The sequence below is a fragment of the Mobula hypostoma genome, chromosome 21, assembly GCF_963921235.1.
Source record: "Mobula hypostoma chromosome 21, sMobHyp1.1, whole genome shotgun sequence".
Lineage (NCBI taxonomy): Eukaryota > Metazoa > Chordata > Chondrichthyes > Myliobatiformes > Myliobatidae > Mobula > Mobula hypostoma.
In genome coordinates, this window is record NC_086117.1 from 7,298,864 (window position 1) to 7,319,286 (window position 20,423).

General features: G+C 39.5%; 1 protein-coding gene across 3 annotated transcripts in view; it reads right to left on the bottom strand.

Annotated features, from left to right (window-relative positions):
- Positions 1-1,015: 1,015 nt before the first annotated feature.
- LOC134359768 (nuclear receptor subfamily 6 group A member 1) overlaps positions 1,016-20,423 on the bottom strand; it is a 328,226-nt gene continuing 308,818 nt past the window's right edge. For all 3 annotated transcript variants that reach the window (XM_063073379.1, XM_063073380.1, XM_063073381.1), the window contains 2 exons: positions 11,319-11,471; positions 1,016-9,054 (listed from right to left, as the gene is read on the bottom strand). In XM_063073379.1, the coding sequence (XP_062929449.1) occupies positions 8,966-9,054; positions 11,319-11,471 (242 nt within the window). In that variant the 3' untranslated portion in view covers positions 1,016-8,965. The remainder of the gene's footprint in view (positions 9,055-11,318; positions 11,472-20,423) is intronic.

The window sequence follows — 20,423 nt, forward strand, 5'->3', positions numbered from 1 at the left end:
ATTTTGGTAGGTCAAATTTGAAGACAGAATATATTAATGGTAAGATTCTTGGCAGTGTGGAGGATCAGCGAGATCTTGCAGTCCGTGCCCATAGGACATTCAAAGCTGCTCTGCAGGTTGACAGTGTTTTTAAGAAGGCTTATGGTGTGATGGCCTTTATCAACCGTGGGATTGAGTTCAAGAGCCGTGATGTAATGTTAAAGCTATACAAGATCTTAGACCCCATTTGGAGAACTGTGTTCAGTTCTGGTCACCTCATTACATGAAGGTTGGGTGTACTACAGAGAGAGTGCAGAGGAGATTTACAAGCATGTTGCCTGGATTGGAGAGCATGCATTATGAGAATAGGTTGAGTGAACTTGGCTGTTTCTCCTTGGAGAGATGGAACATGAGCAGGTGACCTGATAGAGGTGCATAAGATGGTGAAAGGCATTGATCATGTGGATAGCCAGAGGCTTTTTCCCAGGGCTGAAATAACTAACGAGGGGGCATAGTTTTAAGCTGCTTGGAAGTAGGTACAAGGGGGATGTCAGAGGCAAGTTCTTTTACACAGAGCGGTGGGTGTGTGGAACCCACTGCCGTGACAGTGGTAGAAGTGGATACAATAGAGTCTTTTAAGAGACTCTTAGATAGGTTCATGGAGCTTAGAAAAATAGAGGGCTATGTGGTAGGGAAATTCTAGGCAGTTTCTAGAACAGGTTACATGGTCAGCACAACATTGTGGGCCAAAGGGCCTGCAATGTGCTGTAGATTTCTATGTTATATGTAATATAAAACTTTGGGAAAGTGGTAGAAATCTAGCCATTGTGCTGATTGACGGAGTTGTCAAAACTAGTTTTCCAGATACCAAATCTGGACCAGCTTTTGGTTGTGTCGTGTTTACAGTGACAGTATTTTGATATGTCAAGGTGGTACACAAATGCCATAGTTCCTGGTAAGATTATGTGACATTGAAATTCTAAATAATAACACAAAATAGATCAGAGACTTTGGTAAATTGATTCACATTTATTTTTCAAATTTCTAACATACTAAACATGCTTTTTAACACTTATTGGTCACATAATTCTCAGAAGGTAGTTAAGTTACAGAGTGGAGCAAACAGAAATCCAGAAAGAAACCTTTATTACATTTTACATTTCTAATACATGAAAAAAAACATTATGATGCACACTTCATTTTTAACAATATATGGCTCTGAATTTTGATCCCATCGCCCTATGCTATGATGTAAATAATCAGACATCTTTCCACAGTTGAAAGAGACGTAAATATTAATTATCAAATGTTAAGCTGAAGTGACATCATGCTTCCCTGATTTATTCAAGGGATTTTGGGAAAAGCTAAAATTTTTTTGAACTTGCAATCAATGTTGCAATTATTTCAACAGATGTTTTTTGAAGGGCCAATCAGCTTCAGTTTACCCGTAACTATATCTGACAAAGAAATGAAGGCTCATTGGCTGTACTGTTGCAAGTGTAAAGTAGCAGCACTCCTTGAAGTGAACTGTCTCAAAATGATAATCTGAACATAATTTTGTTAAAGCAAGTAATTTGAAAACAGAATCCTCTGCCCAGTGAACTTTGAAATAATAACATTTCTTCCAATATGCAAAGTTATTTTATTTTACCTGCCTTGTGCTTAATTTTTTGATCCGGCCAGCAACAATGCATTACATTGGTAAACCTGCTGGCATTTCTACTGCATATTCACTAACAGGGCTACATTAACTGGTACAATGAACCAGAAACACTGGTCTACAATAATCACTCTCAAAGATATTACATGGAAACCAAATCACACCAGATGCAAGTTTCTACTGTAAATTCTGTGGTTTGATGGGTATCATTTGAAACCATATTTTCATTATGCTTATGAAATGCACATGTATTATCTAAATTTAAGACTGATAACTGTGACAGATGTTTAAATATAAAGATGTATTATTACTTTATTACTAGGAATTTAAAAAGGAGCGAAGACCTTGGCTCCAGAGGAACACTGTCTCGGTTATCTATATATGCTTTGAATGATAATTAAACTTGATTTGATATCTGATAATTATCATCTTGTAATGATAAGGCTCGTTTTTTTTTTAAATGGAAGATCAATAATGTACTCAGTTTTACTTGGTGGAAGGTCAACAGTAATTTTCAAAGAAATAGCTGTGGGTGAAACTATGTAGCAAGGCAAGGAAGTAGTGATGAACTAAATGTCCCCCTTCCCTACTGGAAGATTCTATGAATATTTTTCTGACATGCCCTTCTAGACCCTATCTTTAAATGCACACTATGGAAGATGTAAAATGAGCTATTATCCTGCTCTTGCACTGTAGCCTTGGCTGTATAATGTGATAATTTTATTACAATGAGGAAGTTGCTTTATTCACATTGTTGGAAAAATGTGAACTTAGAAGATGCTGCAGAACATAAGACACTGTCCAAATATTTTATGATTTACAGTAATTGTGTTTAGTAGTGGAAGTATGTCAATTATAAACAAGCTAATGCACAATTAGCAATTTTACTCCAGGAATAGTTGGTCACCACTGTGCCACTCCCTGAGGCTGATAACAACACAATGGAAGAGAAACATAAATGAAGCATTCTGAACTGCCAGGTCATTGACTTTGATTGTTTCACCCCACAGATGCTGGCTGTTCTGTGTTTCAAGCATTTTGTTTTTGTTTCAGATTCCCAGCATCTGCAGGTATTCTTCTGCTTCGATTATACATGGAGGGGATGGCAGGGTAAGTTATCGAGCAGTGGGTGGTAAGCAGATATCTGTGGTGTGTGGTTGTGGGAGATGAGTCATCTCAGAGCAGAAGTGTGGCAGTTGATGTTGGGCCTTTCCTCAACTGAAGTGTGGCAGATTTACAGACAAAATTCTGGAACTATTCCCTTGTTGTTCACAAATTTATGCAATTTCCAAGGGAATTATCAACTGTTCAATAATGTCTATAAATCCAGTTTTAACAAGGTCACATAATCCAATGGGTTTCACTCATTTAGTCCAAAAAATCATTTGGTAAATAATTATTTCCGAATGCATCTCCAAACAAAAGACTACACAAACTGGTTCAATTTAGATGAACTAAAATCTCATGTACTAATTAATCTGTCATTAAAACAGATGGCAAACTACATTTCATTGCAACAAGTGCAGAAAAGATACCCATGCATTGGTTTGGGGAGCAGTACCTTAACAAGTAGCATTTTCTCAACAGATCTGAACACTTGGCAGAGGATTGTCTGACAAAGACTTGACTTTCCTGATTTGTGCGTAGAAAGGGTTACAGAATGATTAGTGGCTACTACCATTACATTTTTGCTTTGTTTCTCAGAATTACAAATTATGATCAACCAAATTAAAGATTATATAATTTAATTAAAAATGAATTGAGAGCTACTGCTTAGCAATTATGTCTGTAACTTGCAATGTAAATCATTTCAACTTCTCATTCTGTGCTGTAAGGTGGAGTTTTATTACAGGCTGAGACCATCAGGTATACAGCAGTGAGTGAAGATACATTCAGTATACTTTCACCAATTACAGTCTACACTTGCAGAGTTCATTAACCAAATCTACTTTAGCCAGAGCACAAACAATCTGACTTGGGTTTCACTGTGATTCTGCAGGTTAAAATGTAGCTTAATGGCTGTAAAGAAAATGGTGATGCATTCAAGCACTAGAGTGTTAAAATTTACACCTTCATAGTTATGTAAACAGCAAAAAAATTTAACATTTCACATTATCCCTTTATGACATAAAACAACAGGATGTCACATGAGGTAGTTTTTCCACACTGTCATTTGTGTAAATTATGCATCAACTATTACAAGACACATTCCACAATTCAAGAAAACACAACTCACAAAAGGCAATATGAAACTGATAATTAGATAATCTGGTTCCTTCTGCCACTGACTGGCGCTTTCTAGAGATACTGCACTTTTCTCATGGACATATTTGGGATATCAAGACATTCTCCTATGATAGTGTTAACATTATTTATAAACACTAAAACAGTTCTGTAGCATTCGATCATTTTTTTCCTTCAATTTGTTGCTATATGTTGTGACTTGCTTTAAGTACAAAAAATGTTTTGCTAAATAGTGTAATTATTTATAATTCTTTTCATGCTAAATTATTTTATAATACTTATTGTGTTCGTTATTTATCAGTTGGCTAATATGATAAACAATTTTGAAAAAAAGCCTAAATACAATGTGGGCAGATCAATCTTTTAGCATTTAAGAAATTTGAACGTGTCAAAGAATTGTTTGAACTATAATAATAAACAACCCTTCATTTTTAAATGCTTTGAAAATAAACATTGTTGGTACACACGATATATGGATCAGCAGTGGACAATGTGCACAAGGACAGGGACAGAGCTCCCACTCTTGAGTAACGTACTAGAATATTGTAGGTTCCTCATGAACTAAATGAGATTAACACAACCTAGTTGTTACCATGTTGCAGAATACCATAACACTTTACCACATGCTTTTTGAATTATATTTTATTAATAGTATAATATTTTGGTTTGTGCTGTGTGCGATATATGTTTGTGGGTGCACTGTGGTCCGGAGGAACATTGTATCATTTGGCTGTATACATGTACTGTCAGATGACAATAAACTTGAACTAACCAAATGTGTTTGCTGCCTGGAAAAGATGGAAGAAGCAGATAAAGCAATATCTAACAGACATTTAGACAGACACATGAACAGGTAGATGAGATTAATTAGTTTGTCATCATGACCTGTGCTACACTGTTATAATGTAGCAAAAAAAAAGGATTGCAGCAGATCAAAGTGGTATCTCACCACCACCTTTTCATGGGCATCTGGGAATAGGCAGGTAAACAAAAGGTCTATTTATGGTTCTATAACAATAACTCCTAAAGGAATCCACTTAATTTTTGATAACTGCGTCAAATACAACAGTATTTTTTTCACGAGTGATGCCATTAACTAAATATACCCAAATATGTAGTAATTATATATTTGAAATACAGGTTTGAAAGCAAACAGAATTTTAAAGTCTTGCCAATGTAGATTCATATTTTGAACAAAGGACTTTAAAAGCAATGAAAATGGGGTTCAAAGTAAATCTATTATCGAAGTATTTATTAGTCACTTTATACTACCTTGAGGGCAATATCAATTTGTAATGAATAATGATGACAATAATGCAAAGTATTTTTTTATGGAAGGACGAAATAGATGCATGATCCAGAAGAATCATATGCATCCACTATTAGCAGCCAGGGTTGGCTATTTATACAGGAACATGAGAACGAAGGAGTAGTAATATTCAATTTACTCACAGTAACTAACTTTGAGTCAAACTATTTTTTAAGCACTTGTATACGACTTGGTACCCCTAAATTTGTCCATGAAAGTAGCTTTCAGCATAAAGTTGTTTTTTCCAGTGGTCATTTATTTAAATATAGATCCCTGAGCTACAAACTGCAATGCGTGCAAGGCAGTGATGACCCTTGGAAAAGCCAGGATTATGCTACTGTATTAATTATTTGTCACTTAGGATTAAACATCTTCTATAAACACTACTTGTTTCTATAGTTTCACTATACACCAACTTACCCTCCCACCCCCCCAACCTCCCCGCTCCTGCTTTTGGCTACACAGCAGGACTGATTGCCGCTTATCATCCTGAGAAAGAGATACATTTTCACAAACATCTAACTTGAAAATTTAACTCAATTAAAAAAGTAAATAATTAATATTTGTGGTTTACTTTCAGCCACATTCACAAAAAAAACTTGTAAAAGGTAATTAAAACAAAAGGTAGAAATAAATTTCAAGTTTAAAGAGGGATTTTGCTTTGAAGGTCTGGAAAATCATGTTTGAAGGAATTGATGAAACTAACTGTGCTGCCTCTATGTTTACATTCTGAAGCATTTTCACAGTGATACAAAATGCTTTTAGTTTCACATACTGGACTTTGGTTTCATTTCAGTTATTTCACATTTACTGGCTGCTTTCAAATGTATGTATTACACATTTACCAAGTAATTCCAATAATGATAAAGTGGCAAACAATGATAAAGTTATTTGATATTAACCAGAAATGGCTATGAGATCAGGTAAATAAATTAAATTTTTGCTTCTGTCAAATTTTTTGTATTTGGGAAAGTATAACACACCAACAAGAAACAGTTACAGTACCATTACAAATTACATGATTCAGAATTGTAACCAATTAATTATCTCAATTAAGGTCTCCATTTATTATCCCCATCTCCAATTATGGAAGATGTGTAACTTCAAACCATATCAGTATTTTACTAATTATCATTCAAGTACTGTATTTTTTGGTGGGAATTGCAACGCAATAAACAATTCTGAGTCTTTACTTGGCAAATGTTGCACACATTGTTGGGGAACTGCATCAAGATTCAGCTGCATTTGTTTTTGCAAACAGGTCTCATGTCATCCATGCTCACCCATGTATTAAAGCAAGATTTAAATTCTCAATTCCCTGTAAAGTATCCAGCCTTTCAACCATTGCCCTCAATTGCAATTTAAAGGGAAAGATACTTGGGGTTCAAAATTTCTACTTCTAAAACTAGTTCATCTACTTTCATCATAATACCTGAGTAATTTTTGTATGCAACACAACACATTCACTTTACCCTGTTTTAAAACAAGCCATTCAAGACTTGTGGACGAATATGATGAAGACGCCTGCATTGGAGAGTTCAGGTATGTCAATTTTCAAGCATAATAAGCTACAAATATTATAGCTATTCCTGGAGCATTTTGATAGTCATTTCCATGCCAATTCCAAATGGCTTTGACCATTTTTTTTTTAAACAGAGTGATTACACAGGTGAGAAGCATTTTGCAAAAAAATCAATAGCTTATGCAATTTTAAATATTTTTCATCAGAAATGAGTCCATTATTTTGAAAAATGGCATGAATCTCTTGCCTTAAACTGAGCATATCTGGAGTCTGGCTGCAGGAATGATTGAATTTAATGTGATCACAAATTAGGACAGGGAGCTGAAAGAATACCTTGCATAAAAAGGTCTTCTTGGTTAACTAGTGGAGAAAAAAAATGCAAAAAATATTGAGGTAAAACAGGCACCTACAAATCTTCCCTGTGAACATCTGAGGTAAAACATGCCATGTAAATCTATTTCACATTAGGAGTGTGTAATAGTGTATGCTTGTACAGTTGGAATAAAACCAGCAGAATCTTGAAGGGAAATTGATTACTTTAAAAAATTAACTGCATTCACGAATAACTGCTAAAATCCCTACTTACTGCAAGTAAATGCATCTCAAAAACACTAAGATTTTTTTTTGTTTTTAAAAAGTTTCTGATGTTCTTGGCAACTTTGAGATCAAAGGAAATAATTATATAAATTGAGAGAATTCTTCATCAAACCATGAGTACACTTAGAAGGTGAAATTGCAAAAAGAGGTTCTTTACAGGGCATTGCCGTTGATTTGACTAATATTTGGGCTCTACAAATATGTCAACAGGGTATTTTATTTAAAGGGTAAATGAATGGATTTGGATACAGGGAGACGATGGAGCCATGTTACTAAATGTCAGTGACTTATATTGAATCTTCAACATGTACAAATAGTGGTGTATAAAGTACTGCAGATTTTGATTATCTGAAAGAAGATCTGTATAGTTCTGAATTTCATAATTGTGCAAGAATTCTAGGACAACTCTATTCCCTCACCCACAAGTCTAAAAATAGATAACAGGATCACAATAATGTTTTGTAAGTGATAATATGACTTGCCAAACAGCTTTTCCCCAATGACAACTCCAAATGGTGTTGACAGGGAAGATATATAGGTACATGTGCCTTGGGAAGCAATGCTGCCTTGTACTTCAAGTTTACAAAAGTCCAATTAAGAATATAACTTTAAAACTCAGATTTTAGCTCCTTCTAATGTTATCCCTAGGCAAGGATTTAAAATAATTTAGAACTGCTTGACATTTTAGACATACAATGCATAATAATTTTGAAACGTATTTACCATTTCCTGTTCATGAAATCTTTGGTTTTTACACATACTGACTATTGATCCTTGACCATGGCAACCTGTCTGTTCTGAGAAACCATGTTAATAACATATTATCAGTATTCCGGTATAGCTTAGCAGGGCTTTTTGGTTGACAGTAAATATTTCAAGATGGCACAGTTTCTTACGCATCTGCATCAGTACCAAATGTAATATTGATAAAGTATTAGCTTCATGAGAGAAAAATAATTGCATTTTCCCATTAGATGCCAATTGTAACTGCCTCACTCATCAGTAAAAAACCACTGTAAATAGCCTGGTTACAGCACCTGGATGCACTTTATTGCACCATCCTTCTGTAGGATCCCCACTGAATTTGTGTACAAAAATGATGTCTACACAACAAATATAAACATTTTAAATAAAACCTCTTGCAAAGTCTGGAAATAAAGAGTTTGCAATCGATCTGATTGCAGTTAGTACCGATTTGTTGTAACAAGGCAGCAGCTTGCCAGAATGGACCACTTTAGTGACAGCCTTAAGGCATATGAAATGGAGAGAGACACAAATGGTCATCTCATTATTGAGGTAGTCTTAATAAAACAAAACTTTGCTCAGCCCCCTCCCCCAAAAATATAAAAAAATTCAACTAGACCTAAAATGGTAATACTGTAACAATAAGACCCTACATACCGTAAACTGCAAGGAAATGCATTAACTGCATTGTACAGAAGCATGTGCACTGTGTTGAAGATCATACATTCAACTCTGTCGTGAAATAAATAGATAAAGTAAAATTTAGCTGTTTTCAGAGTCACAAGGCTTCACTCTCAATCTGAGGATTTTCCCTGTTCTCCGAACCTTGGTCAACTTTATTCCCCGTCTGTATTCCTTCTTCACCTGAGGCAGTAAGGCATGGAAAATTCGAGGGCCACAGGCTGACGGCTCATTCTTTATTTGTGTTGGTTTTACATGAGTGCAGGACTGCTTTGAAAAGCAGAGGCAGCTGTTCCAAAGGAATATTGACTAGTTTACCTGTAAGACAGAGTTGAACATGGACAAATACTTTATGAATCATCACCATAGCTTGGCTCCTTGCTTTAAACTGTTCCATGCCATTTGCCTTGAAGTTCAACATACAAACAATTAAAGAATATGTCTAGGGGTGCATGGACGGTAGCCTCGGGCATGGCATCTATAGGAAACCCACTCACAGAGACTTACACCTCAACAATAACAGTCACCATCAAGCCAGCCAACATAGAGTGGTTGTTTCTACTTTGATTAACCATGAAAAAACTATTTCAGACCCAGAGAGTGTCCATGAGGAAATAAGATGATCACACATGACATTCCTACAGAATGGCCATAAGGTGAAGAAAATCAATAAGGCCCTTAAAAAGGCCAGTGGAAAAACCAGGAAACTTAACAACAAGGAGGAACCCGTTGCTACCACCTGTCTTCCTTATAATTCCACGATTTCTGGAAGGATCACCAGGATCCTGAAGAAATACCGGATTAATACCATCCACGAACCTATAAGGAAACTCAAACCTCAGCTTATGCGGGTCAAAAATGACCCGGGACTCAGGATGGCTGGTGTTTACAGGATTCTCTGTGAATGCAGAGCAGCATACATTGGCTAGATGGGGCACACAGCAGAATCCCGCATCAAGGTGCATAGGTGGTGTCCTCCGTCTCCGCCGCATCTGCTCTCAGGATGAGGCTTTTCATTCCAGGACGAGGGAAATGTCCTTTTTTTAAAGAAAGGGGCTTCCCTTCCTCCACCATCAACTCTGCTCTCAAACGCATCTCCCCCATTTCACGCACATCTGCTCTCACTCCATCCTCCCACCACCCCACTAGGAATAGGGTTCCCCTGGTCCTCACCTACCACCCCACCAGCCTCCGGGTCCAACATATTATTCTCCGTAACTTCCGCCACCTCCAACGGGATCCCACCACTAAGCACATCTTTCCCTCCTGCCCCCCCGCTTTCTGCAGGGATCGCTCCCTACGCGACTCCCTTGTCCATTCGTCCCCCTGATCCCTCCCTACTGATCTCCCTCCTGGCACTTATCCGTGTAAGCGGAACAAGTGCTACACATGCCCTTACACTTCCTCCCTTACCACCATTCAGGGCCCCAGACAGTCCTTCCAGTTGAGGCGACACTTCACCTGTGAGTCGGCTGAGGTGATATACTGCGTCCGGTGCTCCCGATGTGGCCTTTTATATATTGGTGAGAGCCGACGCAGACTGGGAGATCGTTTTGCTGAACACCTACGCTCTGTCCGCCAGAGAAAGCAGGATCTCCCAGTGGCCACACATTTTAATTCCACATCCCATTCCCATTCTGACATGTCTATCCACGGCCTCCTCTACTGTAAAGATGAAGCCACATTCAGGTTGGAGGAACAACACCTTATATTCCGTCTGGGTAGCCTCCAACCTGATGGCATGAACATCGACTTCTCTAACTTCCACTAATGCCCCACCTCCCCCTTGTACCCCATCTGTTATTTATTTTTATACACACATTCTTTCTCTCTCTCTCCTTTTTCTCCCTCTGACTATACCCCTTGCCCATTCTCTGGGTGCCCCCCCCCTTGTCTTTCTCCCTGGGCCTCCTGTCCCATGATCCTCTCATATCCCTTTTGCCAATCACCTGTCCAGCTCCATCCCTCCCTCTCCTGTCTTCTCCTATCATTTTGGATCTCCCCCTCCCACTTTCAAATCTCTTACTAACTCTTCCTTCAGTTAGTCCTGACAAAGGGTCTCAGCCTGAAACGTCGACTGTACCTCTTCCTAGAGATGCTGCCTGGCCTGCTGCGTTCACCAGCAACTTTGATGTGTGTTGCATAGGAAGTGTATCCATTTGGGTTACCCAGAGAAATCGGCGGTAGCAGAACACTGAATTCTCAATGACCATAGGATTAACTTTGATGGTACAAAACTATAGTGCCACTCCAATAGCTTTTGGAACCACCTTGTGGAAGAAGCCATTGAAATAAAACTAGAATCATTGTGAGAAAAGTACCCTGAACAAGTGTACCATTTCCTTTTGAACCTACTGTAATTAATAATTTTTTTTTAAAACATAGGCTCTCTTGCCACTCTTTCCTAATAATGACGGTTCAAAGGACGATCAGCATTAACAGAAATTAAATTTTCACTTTATGATATTTTTTGTTGAAGATGCAACAGTCAGAGCTTCACTGCACGATGGGCAAGTATCCTGTGATTGTAATAATAAACTAAGTGTAGCTGATTTCTGCTACATTACCACATTTTAATTTACCTGCAATGTAGCGTATTTCTGGCAGGCACATCATGAGTTCAGGAAAGCGATTGGTCTGGTGTGGGTACTTAAACTCAGTGTAATCCTGGCACACATACCAGTAACGCTTGTTCAACTGCTCCAACTGAGATACATTGGTCAGTCCCCCAATATCTGTAAAAGAAGTAGTAGTAAAATGGAACTTTGGTTAATAATGCACTGAGTACAATGATTGACTTGTATGTACTGTTAATTTTATTTTCCCTGTAGATTTCACGTAGACTTACTGAGGCAAAGTAGTCTGCGGTGCCACATAGCATCGGAGTTGAAAAACTCTTGAGTCAAGATTGCTGCAAGGACCTATAGACATTGGGGCAACTCCAGAGACTTAACCATATAACAATTACAGCATGGAAATGGGCCATCTCGGCCCTTTTAGTCCGTGCTGATCCCCAAGTGGGCTCAACCATGAGCTGCTCTAAAACGCATCTTGTAGACATTCTAGGCATTCCTCCTCTTGAGAACAATAGCATCCTAATTTTCCTAATCACCTGTATGGACTTAACTGAGTTGTTACTCTTAACATTCATGATAGTAATGGTGAACTCGACAGGCTAGTCAACTGGGGAAGTGTCACATTTATGGCTGATTGCATCATTATGAAGTACCTGCACATGCATACTAGCCAGTACCAGTTAATAAGTAGTCATTTTCAGGCAAATTGTACTTTTCTCTTTTCTTCATGTGGAGATACTGATAACACTAGCAGCACCTAACACAGCATAGATGAAATATAAATTTAGAAGTTCATAAGAAGCAAATAAAAATACCAAGCATTAATGACCATGGCATCCTTTTTATAAAAATAGATTATTAAAGCCTTTCAGAACATAACTGATGTGAAGTTGAGCATGTATTTTTAATACAGGAGTTAATTTGCAAATTATTTACAACTGCCAATTATAAACTTAAATATGATTAAACAAAATTGTGAAAGTTATTACCCATGAATAGATTAATAATCACCTCTTATCTAACCTTTCAATTTGTCAAACTCTGAATAATTTGCAACAAAATCTGGCTGTAGCAACACTAAACATCAGATTAGGGTCAGTGTGACACTAAACATAAAATAAACAGTACTATCAATGCCAAATAACTTTACTGTATTTCATATTGGAGCCCATAAAAATCATAAATAGTATTAAATTAACTGCTTTTAAAGTTATTAAGGAATTAAAGGTACTCTTCTGCAATTCTATTATTAAGGAATGATTAACTTGTAAGTGAATATCGATTGCTTGAAAGTTTCACAACACTAGAACATTGGGTGAGGAACATTCTGTGATTCACACTTCTATTCACGGAGCAGCACTAGAATCACAAATATATCATAACATAAACAGAACTAAAACCAACATAGTGCTAGCTGATGTTTTTCAGAACATTGTGCACAATGATAGACCAGATTATAATGGGGGGGGGGGTCACTTTTTATTTCAACTCTGCCTGGAGAAAACGCTTCCAAGGAATAATGCATTTGTGAGCAGGTCTTGTGAATACTAAAATCACAACTTGCTACAGTAGATGTTAAACAAGGCAGTATGACTTTCTACACAAGTACTTGAAATTCACTGATGAACAGATTAGTCAGTGTAGATAAAACACGAAAATCTGCAGATGCTGGAAATCCATAACAACACACACAAAATGCTGGAGGAACTCAGCAGGTCAGGCAGCATCTATGGAAATGAATAAACAGTTGATGTTTCATCAGGGCTAGAAAGGAAGGGGGAAGATGTCAGAATAAAAAGGTGGGGGTAGGGGAAGGAGTACAAGCTGGTGGGTAGGGGTGATGAGATGAAATAAGAAGCAGGGAGGTGATAGATGGAAAAGCTAAAGGGCTGGAGAAAAAACAATATGATAGGAGAGGAGAGTGGACCATGGGAGAAAAGGCAGGAGGAGTTTGTGTATCTTCACTTTTGACATGAAAATGAGGGATCCACATAATGGCTCAGGTTAAAACATTAGTCCATAAGACATAGGAGTAGAATTAAGCCATTTGGTCCATTGAGTCTGCTCCACCATTCAATCCTGGCTGACTCTTTTTACCCCTCCCTGTAATCTTTGATGCCATATCCAATCAAGAACCTATCAATCTCTGTCTTAAATACACACAACAACCTGGTTTCCACAGCTGCCTGTGGTAACAAATTCCACAAATTCTTCACCCTCTGTCTATAGAAATTCCTCCGCATCTCTGTTTTAAATGGACGTCGTTCTGTACTGAGGCTGTGCCCTCTTGTCCAAGACTCCCCCATGATGTGAAACATCCTTTTGACATCTACTCTGTCTTGGCCTTTCAAAATTCAAGAAGTTTCAATTAGATCCCCCTCCGCCATCCTTCTAAATTCCAGCAACTACAGACCCAGAGCGATCAAATGTTTCCCGTATGATAACCCTTTCATTCCTGGAATCATCCTTGTGAACCTTCTCTGGACCCTCACCAGTGCCTTAAAGCCTCAGCATCACATCTCTGCTCTTGTATTCAAGACCTCTTGAAATGAATGTTAACATTGCATTTGCCTTCCTTGCCACCGACTCAACGTGCAAGTTAACATTTAGGATCTTCTGCACAAGGATTCCCAAGTCCCGTTGCATCTCAGATTTTTGGATTTTCTTCCTGTTTAGAAGATAGTCTGCAGTTATTTCTACAACCAAAGTGTATGACCATGTATTTGCCTACATTGTATTTCATTTCCCACTTTCTTGCCCATTCTCCTAATCTGTCTAAGGACTTCTGTTTCCTCAACACTACCTACCCCACCACCAATCTTCACATCATTTGCAAACTTGGCAACAAAGCCATCTATTCCATCATCTAAACATTGATAAACAACAAAAAAGAGTGGAGTTTCGAAAGATCATTTCTAATGGTGCCACAATCTCTAACGCTACCTCTTTCAGAACCCTAGGGTACAGTTCATCTGGTCTGGGTGACTTATGTACGCCAAATTCTCCCTTGTAATAGTAACTACACTCACTTCTCTTTCTTCGTACACTACAACATCTGGCACACTGCTAGTGTCTTCCACAGTGAAGATTGATGTAAAATACTCATTTAGTTCATCTGCCATCTCCTTGTCCCCTGTTATTATTTCTCCGGCCTCATTTTCCAGCGGTCCTGTATCCACTCTCATCTCTTTTTTAAAAACATACTTGAAAAAGCTTTTACTATCCAATTTGATATTATTTGATAGCCTGCTTTCCTATTTCATCATTTCCCTTTAGTGATTCTTTTAGTTGCTATCTGTAAGTTTTTAAAAGCTTTCCAATCCTCTTATCATCCGGCTAATTTTTGCTTTGTCGTATGCCCTGTCTTTTGCTTTTACATTAGCTTTGACTTCCTTTGTCAGCCACAGTTACACATTTTACCATTTGAGTATTTCTTCATTTTTGGAATACATCTGTCCTGCACTTTCCTCATTTTCCCAGAAACTCAAGTCATTGTTGCTCTGCTGTCATCCCTGGCAGCAGCTCCTACCAGTTTACTTGGGCCAATTCCTCTCTCATACCACAGTAATTTCCTTTACTCCACTGAAATACTGCTACGTCAGACTTTACTTTCTCCTATCAAATTTCAAGTTGAACTCAATCTTGTGATCACTGGCTCAGGGGTTCTTTAAACTTAAACTCCCTAATAGCCTCTGTTTCATTGCATTACACCCAATCCAGTATAACTGATCCCCTAGTAGGCTCAACAACAAACTGCTCTAAAAAAACATCTTGTAGGCATTCAACAAACTCAATCTCTAGAGATCTATTACCAACCTCCTGATTTTCCCAATCAACCTGCACGTTAAAATCTCCAATGACTATCATAACATTGCCCTTTTGACATGCCTTTTCTATTTCCTGTTGTAATCTGTGGTCCACATCCCAGCTACTATTAGGGGGCCTGTATATAACTGCCACCAGTGTCCTTTTACCCTTGCATCTTCTTAACTCAACCCCCAAGGATTCAATATCTTCCAATCCTACGTCATTTCTTTCCACTGATTTGATGCCATTCTTTACCAGCAGAGCCACGCCACCATCTCTGCCTACCTTCCTATCCCTTTGATACAACTGCAACCTTGGATATTCAGCATCCAACTACAACCATCCTTACAGCAATGATTCAGTGATTGCCACAACATCATACCTGACAATCTGTAACAGTGCAACAAGATCATCCACCTTACTTGTTATACCCCATGCAGTGATAGAAGACTGAGGGCTGTTTTTGCTACCCTTTTTATTTTGCATCCCTAGTTGTTCACTGCAATTTTGTCCTATCAATGCCTTCCCTTCCTGACAGTCTGAATGCACGCTATATTTGCTTTTTTACCATCCGCCCTATCCTGAGTCCCTTTATTCTGGTTCCCACCCCTGTCAAATTTGCCCGCAAGAATATAGTTTCCCTCAGGTTCAGGTGCAACCCATCCTTTTTGTACTTTATGCCTCCCCCTCCCCCAAGAAGAGACACCAATGATCCAAGAACCTGAAGCTCTGCCCCCCCGCACCAGCTTCTCAGCCACGCCAAAGCAGCCTGTTTCTACCCTCACTAGCACATGGCACAGGTCGCAATCCAGAAATTACTATCCTGGAGGTTCTGCTTCTCAGCTTTCTGCCTGGCTCTCTACATTCTCTCTTCAGCACCTCATTTCTTTTCCTTCCTACGTCATTGGTACCAATATGCACCAAGACATCTGGCTGCTTCCCCCCTCCCCTAAAATGCTGTGGACACGATCCGAGGTGTCCTTACCCTGGCACCTGGGAGGCAACAGACCATACCGGTGTCCCGTTCATGTTCGCAGAATCTCCTGTCTGTTCCCCTCACTATTGAGTCCCCTATCACTACCGCTCCCTTCTTCTCCCTCTTTACCTTCTGCACCACAGACCCATGCTCAGTGCCAGTAACCTGTCTCCGTGGCACCCCCCTGGGAGGTCATCTCCCACAGAAGTATCCAAAACTGTATACTTATTTTTGAGGGGAATGGTCATGGGGTGCTCTATGCTAACTGTCTATTAACATTTCCATTTCTCCTGAAAGTCACACAGCTACTTGCCTCCTGCAATTTAGGTGTGACTACTCCCTGTAACTCTCACTCTCCCATATAAGCCAAAAGCCATCTAACTGCTGCTCCAGATTCCTAACATGGTCTTCATGGAGCTGCAGCTCGATACACTTCATGCATTAAGTAGTTCCCTGGGAGACTCTAGGTTTTCCAGGACTCCAACATCCAGCATGAAGAACACACAATGGCCATTTACTACATGGAAGAGAAAGACAAAGGGAAGCTTAATTGAAACTTACCCAGAGCCAACGTCTCTTCTAAGCCAAAGCATCTTGAGCCAAAGCCTGACACTTCTACTCTCACCGCTACCCAACTCCCAACAATGGCTGCCCAGTTTGTCTCTTCTGTGTTCGCTGTGCCCTGCTTCTGCTGCTAATTGGGCTTCCGGAATGTCCGAACAGAGTGGGCCTCTGGAATGTCACAATGGATTACTTTTGGGAATAAATTTCTTAAAATGATTAGTAATTTGAGTAATAAAAGCCCTACTGAAAAGACAAAAGTGCTACTGATAATACACGTACACTGAAAACTGGCAAAAATTAATGCCTTACTCTAGTGTGGAGCACTCAGGGAATGAAGGTTTGAAGGTGTTCTTCAAAGGAACAAGTACTTGTTCTGAACGAGGATCTCCAACATGCAATATAAATTGTTTCTCTTTCCACAGCTACTGCCAGACCTGAGTGCTTCCAGCATTCTGTTTTTTTTTCCAGTTTTTCCAACATCTATATTTTATTTTTTGGTTTCCATTCTGCAGCTAGTTCATTCCTTGCCCGGAGTACAACAGTAAAACTGTATTTTAGAAGGCAAAATAATGCTCAAGATCATTATAAACTTATTTCAGATCCACTATTTTGCTTCTGGAAGCATCAGAGAATGAGGCAGACAAAGTCAGATAAACAGAATGATGCACATCACAGCATAATGTTGGAGTAGTTTGCAAACAGGAAATGCAGAACTATGGAGGGGCTTGAAAATGTTCATGAAGGGAGAAATTGAGGGAAGAAATGGAAGCTGACACTAATTCAATCCAGCAGGGAATGAAACCATAAACGAGGTACCAAAGAGTAAGGGGTTTGTTAATTGAAAAGAACAATTTTGAAAAGTTGGATGCAATTTACATCAGTAATGAACAGAAAGTGAAATTTCAGATTTACCTCTGGATTAAAAAGGATTTTGGAGCATGAATCAACCTGAACTAATAGAAAGGAAGGTGGAAGCAGTGGGAAGTGAAGTTGCAGATTAGTTTGGGTAGGGGTGAAGGGAGTTAAAGAAAACAAAGTTCTTTTTCTCTAAGACTTAACTGCAAGCTCTATTCACTTATCTATTTTATAATATTAGGGAGTATGACAGTTGAAAGCATGACAATTTGGACAAAAGCAGCTCTGGATTTCTTCAGCATATTGACTGTCATGGAGAAGAGGCACTTGGAGAAGTTAGGAAGAGTCAAGCATGGACCTTTGGAAAGATCTAGGGGTGTAAAGAAGGCGTAGCAGAGTGATGATGGCGCTAAACAGCGACTCATTTCCTTGCATCTTCGGAAACTGCTCTATTTCCATCTTTAATATCTTTATTTTTCCCTTTCAGGGTTCTTTTGAAGACCACGCCAAGGGCTCAGCCTTGGAAGCCTAAGATCTTGGGGCTCTGGAGACGGGCAGATTGAGTCGGTGTCACAACAGGAGACCTGTGTGTCATCGAGGGAGTCAGAATATCTGCGGCTGTGTGCCCAGAGACTCGTGATCGTGATCTTTGGGCACAGAGCTTGAAAAAAAAGCGATGTGGCAGACTTTTAACATCGTAAACCAGCGAGTTGTTTGTTATGTCTTCCTGCTTGCTGTGAAAACAAAGACACCTCTTTCTCCCTTATTAGGGAGAGAGAGAACCTGTGGTATGTCGAATGCTGGGTGAACAATGTAGTCTTTGGAGTACTGCGTCTGTGTCTTTATTGTTGCTTTGCTCACGCTTGAGTGCTCGGTGGTGGGTGCCGATGCTTTTTTTTTAAACCAGTGGGGGGAGGGGGGATTGTTTCTTGCTGCCGTTTACACATGCGAGGGGGGAGTTGGGGGGAGGGGGATTTTGGGGTTCCAGCATTAGACTGTCGTTCATTCTTTGGGGCACTGTTCTGTTTCTGTGGATGGTTGCAAAGAAAAAGCATTTCAGGATGTATACTGTATACATTTCTCTGACATTAAATTGTACCTTTGAACCTTTGAATATCCAAAAATGTAAAACAGAAATCTTTCATCTTTTATTAAGTGATCTTTTACATAGTGTGCTATGGTAGCGCATCAGTTAGCATAATGCTATTACAGCTTGGGGCGTCGGAGTTCAATTCCCATGTCATCTGTAAGAAGTCTGTACATCCTCCCCATGGAATACGTGGGTTTTCTCTGAGTGCTCGTTTCCTTCCACAGTCCAAAGATGTGCCAGTTAATAGGTTATTTGTCTAGTGATTATGCTAGGGTTAAATCAGGGAGTGCCTGTTCTGTGCTGTACTTCTAAATAAATAATATCACCCCTCATTCTCCTATAGACCCCTCAGCCAAGATGTAAATTGTCCTTGCGTCCACCTTGTCAAATCCTGCAAGAATTGTTGGATATCAGGCCCACATACCAGCCAGGATGGGGACAGGTGCCCACTAACACCCCCCACCAGGATCAGACTTCTGTGCGGATATGAGGCACAAGGATCAGTGATTCCACCCCCGGATACATGAATTAACTAGATCAGCGTTTGAGTCATCATCCATCAAATATAGGAGCTGAATTAGGCCACTCAGCCCATGGATTCTGCTCTAATATTCCATCATAGTTGATTTATTATCCATCACAATGCTGCCTGGCCTGCTGCGTTCCACCAGCATTTTCCACCAGCAATTTCCAGCATCTGCAGATTTTCTCGTGTCAACCCCAGTCTCTTGCGTTCTGCCCATAACCTTGGGCGCCCTGAATAATCTACAATCTATCAACTTCTACTTTAAATATACCCAATGACTGTCTCCACAGCCGTCTGTGGCAATGAATTCCTGCCGCTTCCTGCAAGGAGTTTGTACATTCTCCCCATTACCGCGCGAGTTTCCTCTGAGTGTTCCAGTTTTCTCCCACAGTCCAAAGATGTATCGGTTGGTAGGTTAATGGGCACTGTAAATTATCCCATGATTAGGCTCCAATTAAATCAGGGGATTGCTGGACAGCGTGGCAGGGAGGGCCTGTTCCACACTGTATCTCAATAAACAAACAAATATTTCCACAGATTCACCATCTTCTCGCTAAAGAAATTCTTCCTCATCTCTGTTCTAAATGGATGTTCATCTATTTTGAAGCTCTGTCCTCTCTCCTACCACTGTAGGAAACATTCTCTGCACACCCACTCCATCTAAGCCTTCTAATATTCAGCAGGATTCAAGCAGATCCTGCATCATTCTTCTAAACTCCAGTGAGTATAGGCCCAGAGCCATCTAACACTCCTCATTCATTAACACTTTTATTCCCAGAATCATTCTTGTGAACCTCCTCTGGACCCTCTCCATGCCAGCAGATCCTTCCTTAGATAAGGTGACCAAAACTGCTCACAATACTCCAAGTGCAGCCTGACAACTGCCTTATAAAGCCTTAGCATTACATCCTTGATTTTATATTCTAGTCTTCACAAAATGAATGCTAACATTGCATTTGCCTTCCTTGCCACTGACTCAACCTGCAAGTTAACTATCAGGGAATTCTGCAGGGGGACTCCTAAGTCCCTTTGCACCTCTGATTTTCGAATCTTCTCCCCATTTAGAAGAGTCCTCATTTGTTGTCAGCAACTAAACCTAGGTCGATACCGAAGGTCACCTGGAAGTCCAGCTTGAAGCCCGAAGGTCAAGTGGAAGTCTGGAAGTCGAGGTTCGATTGGCTGGAGCCCCAAGTCCGGGAATCTGCTGGAGAAGTTGAGGGCCTAATGTCTGCAAATCCACAAAAGCGCTGGAGGCCAAAGATAGCCTATCTTAGGGTAAGAAGACTGTGTATG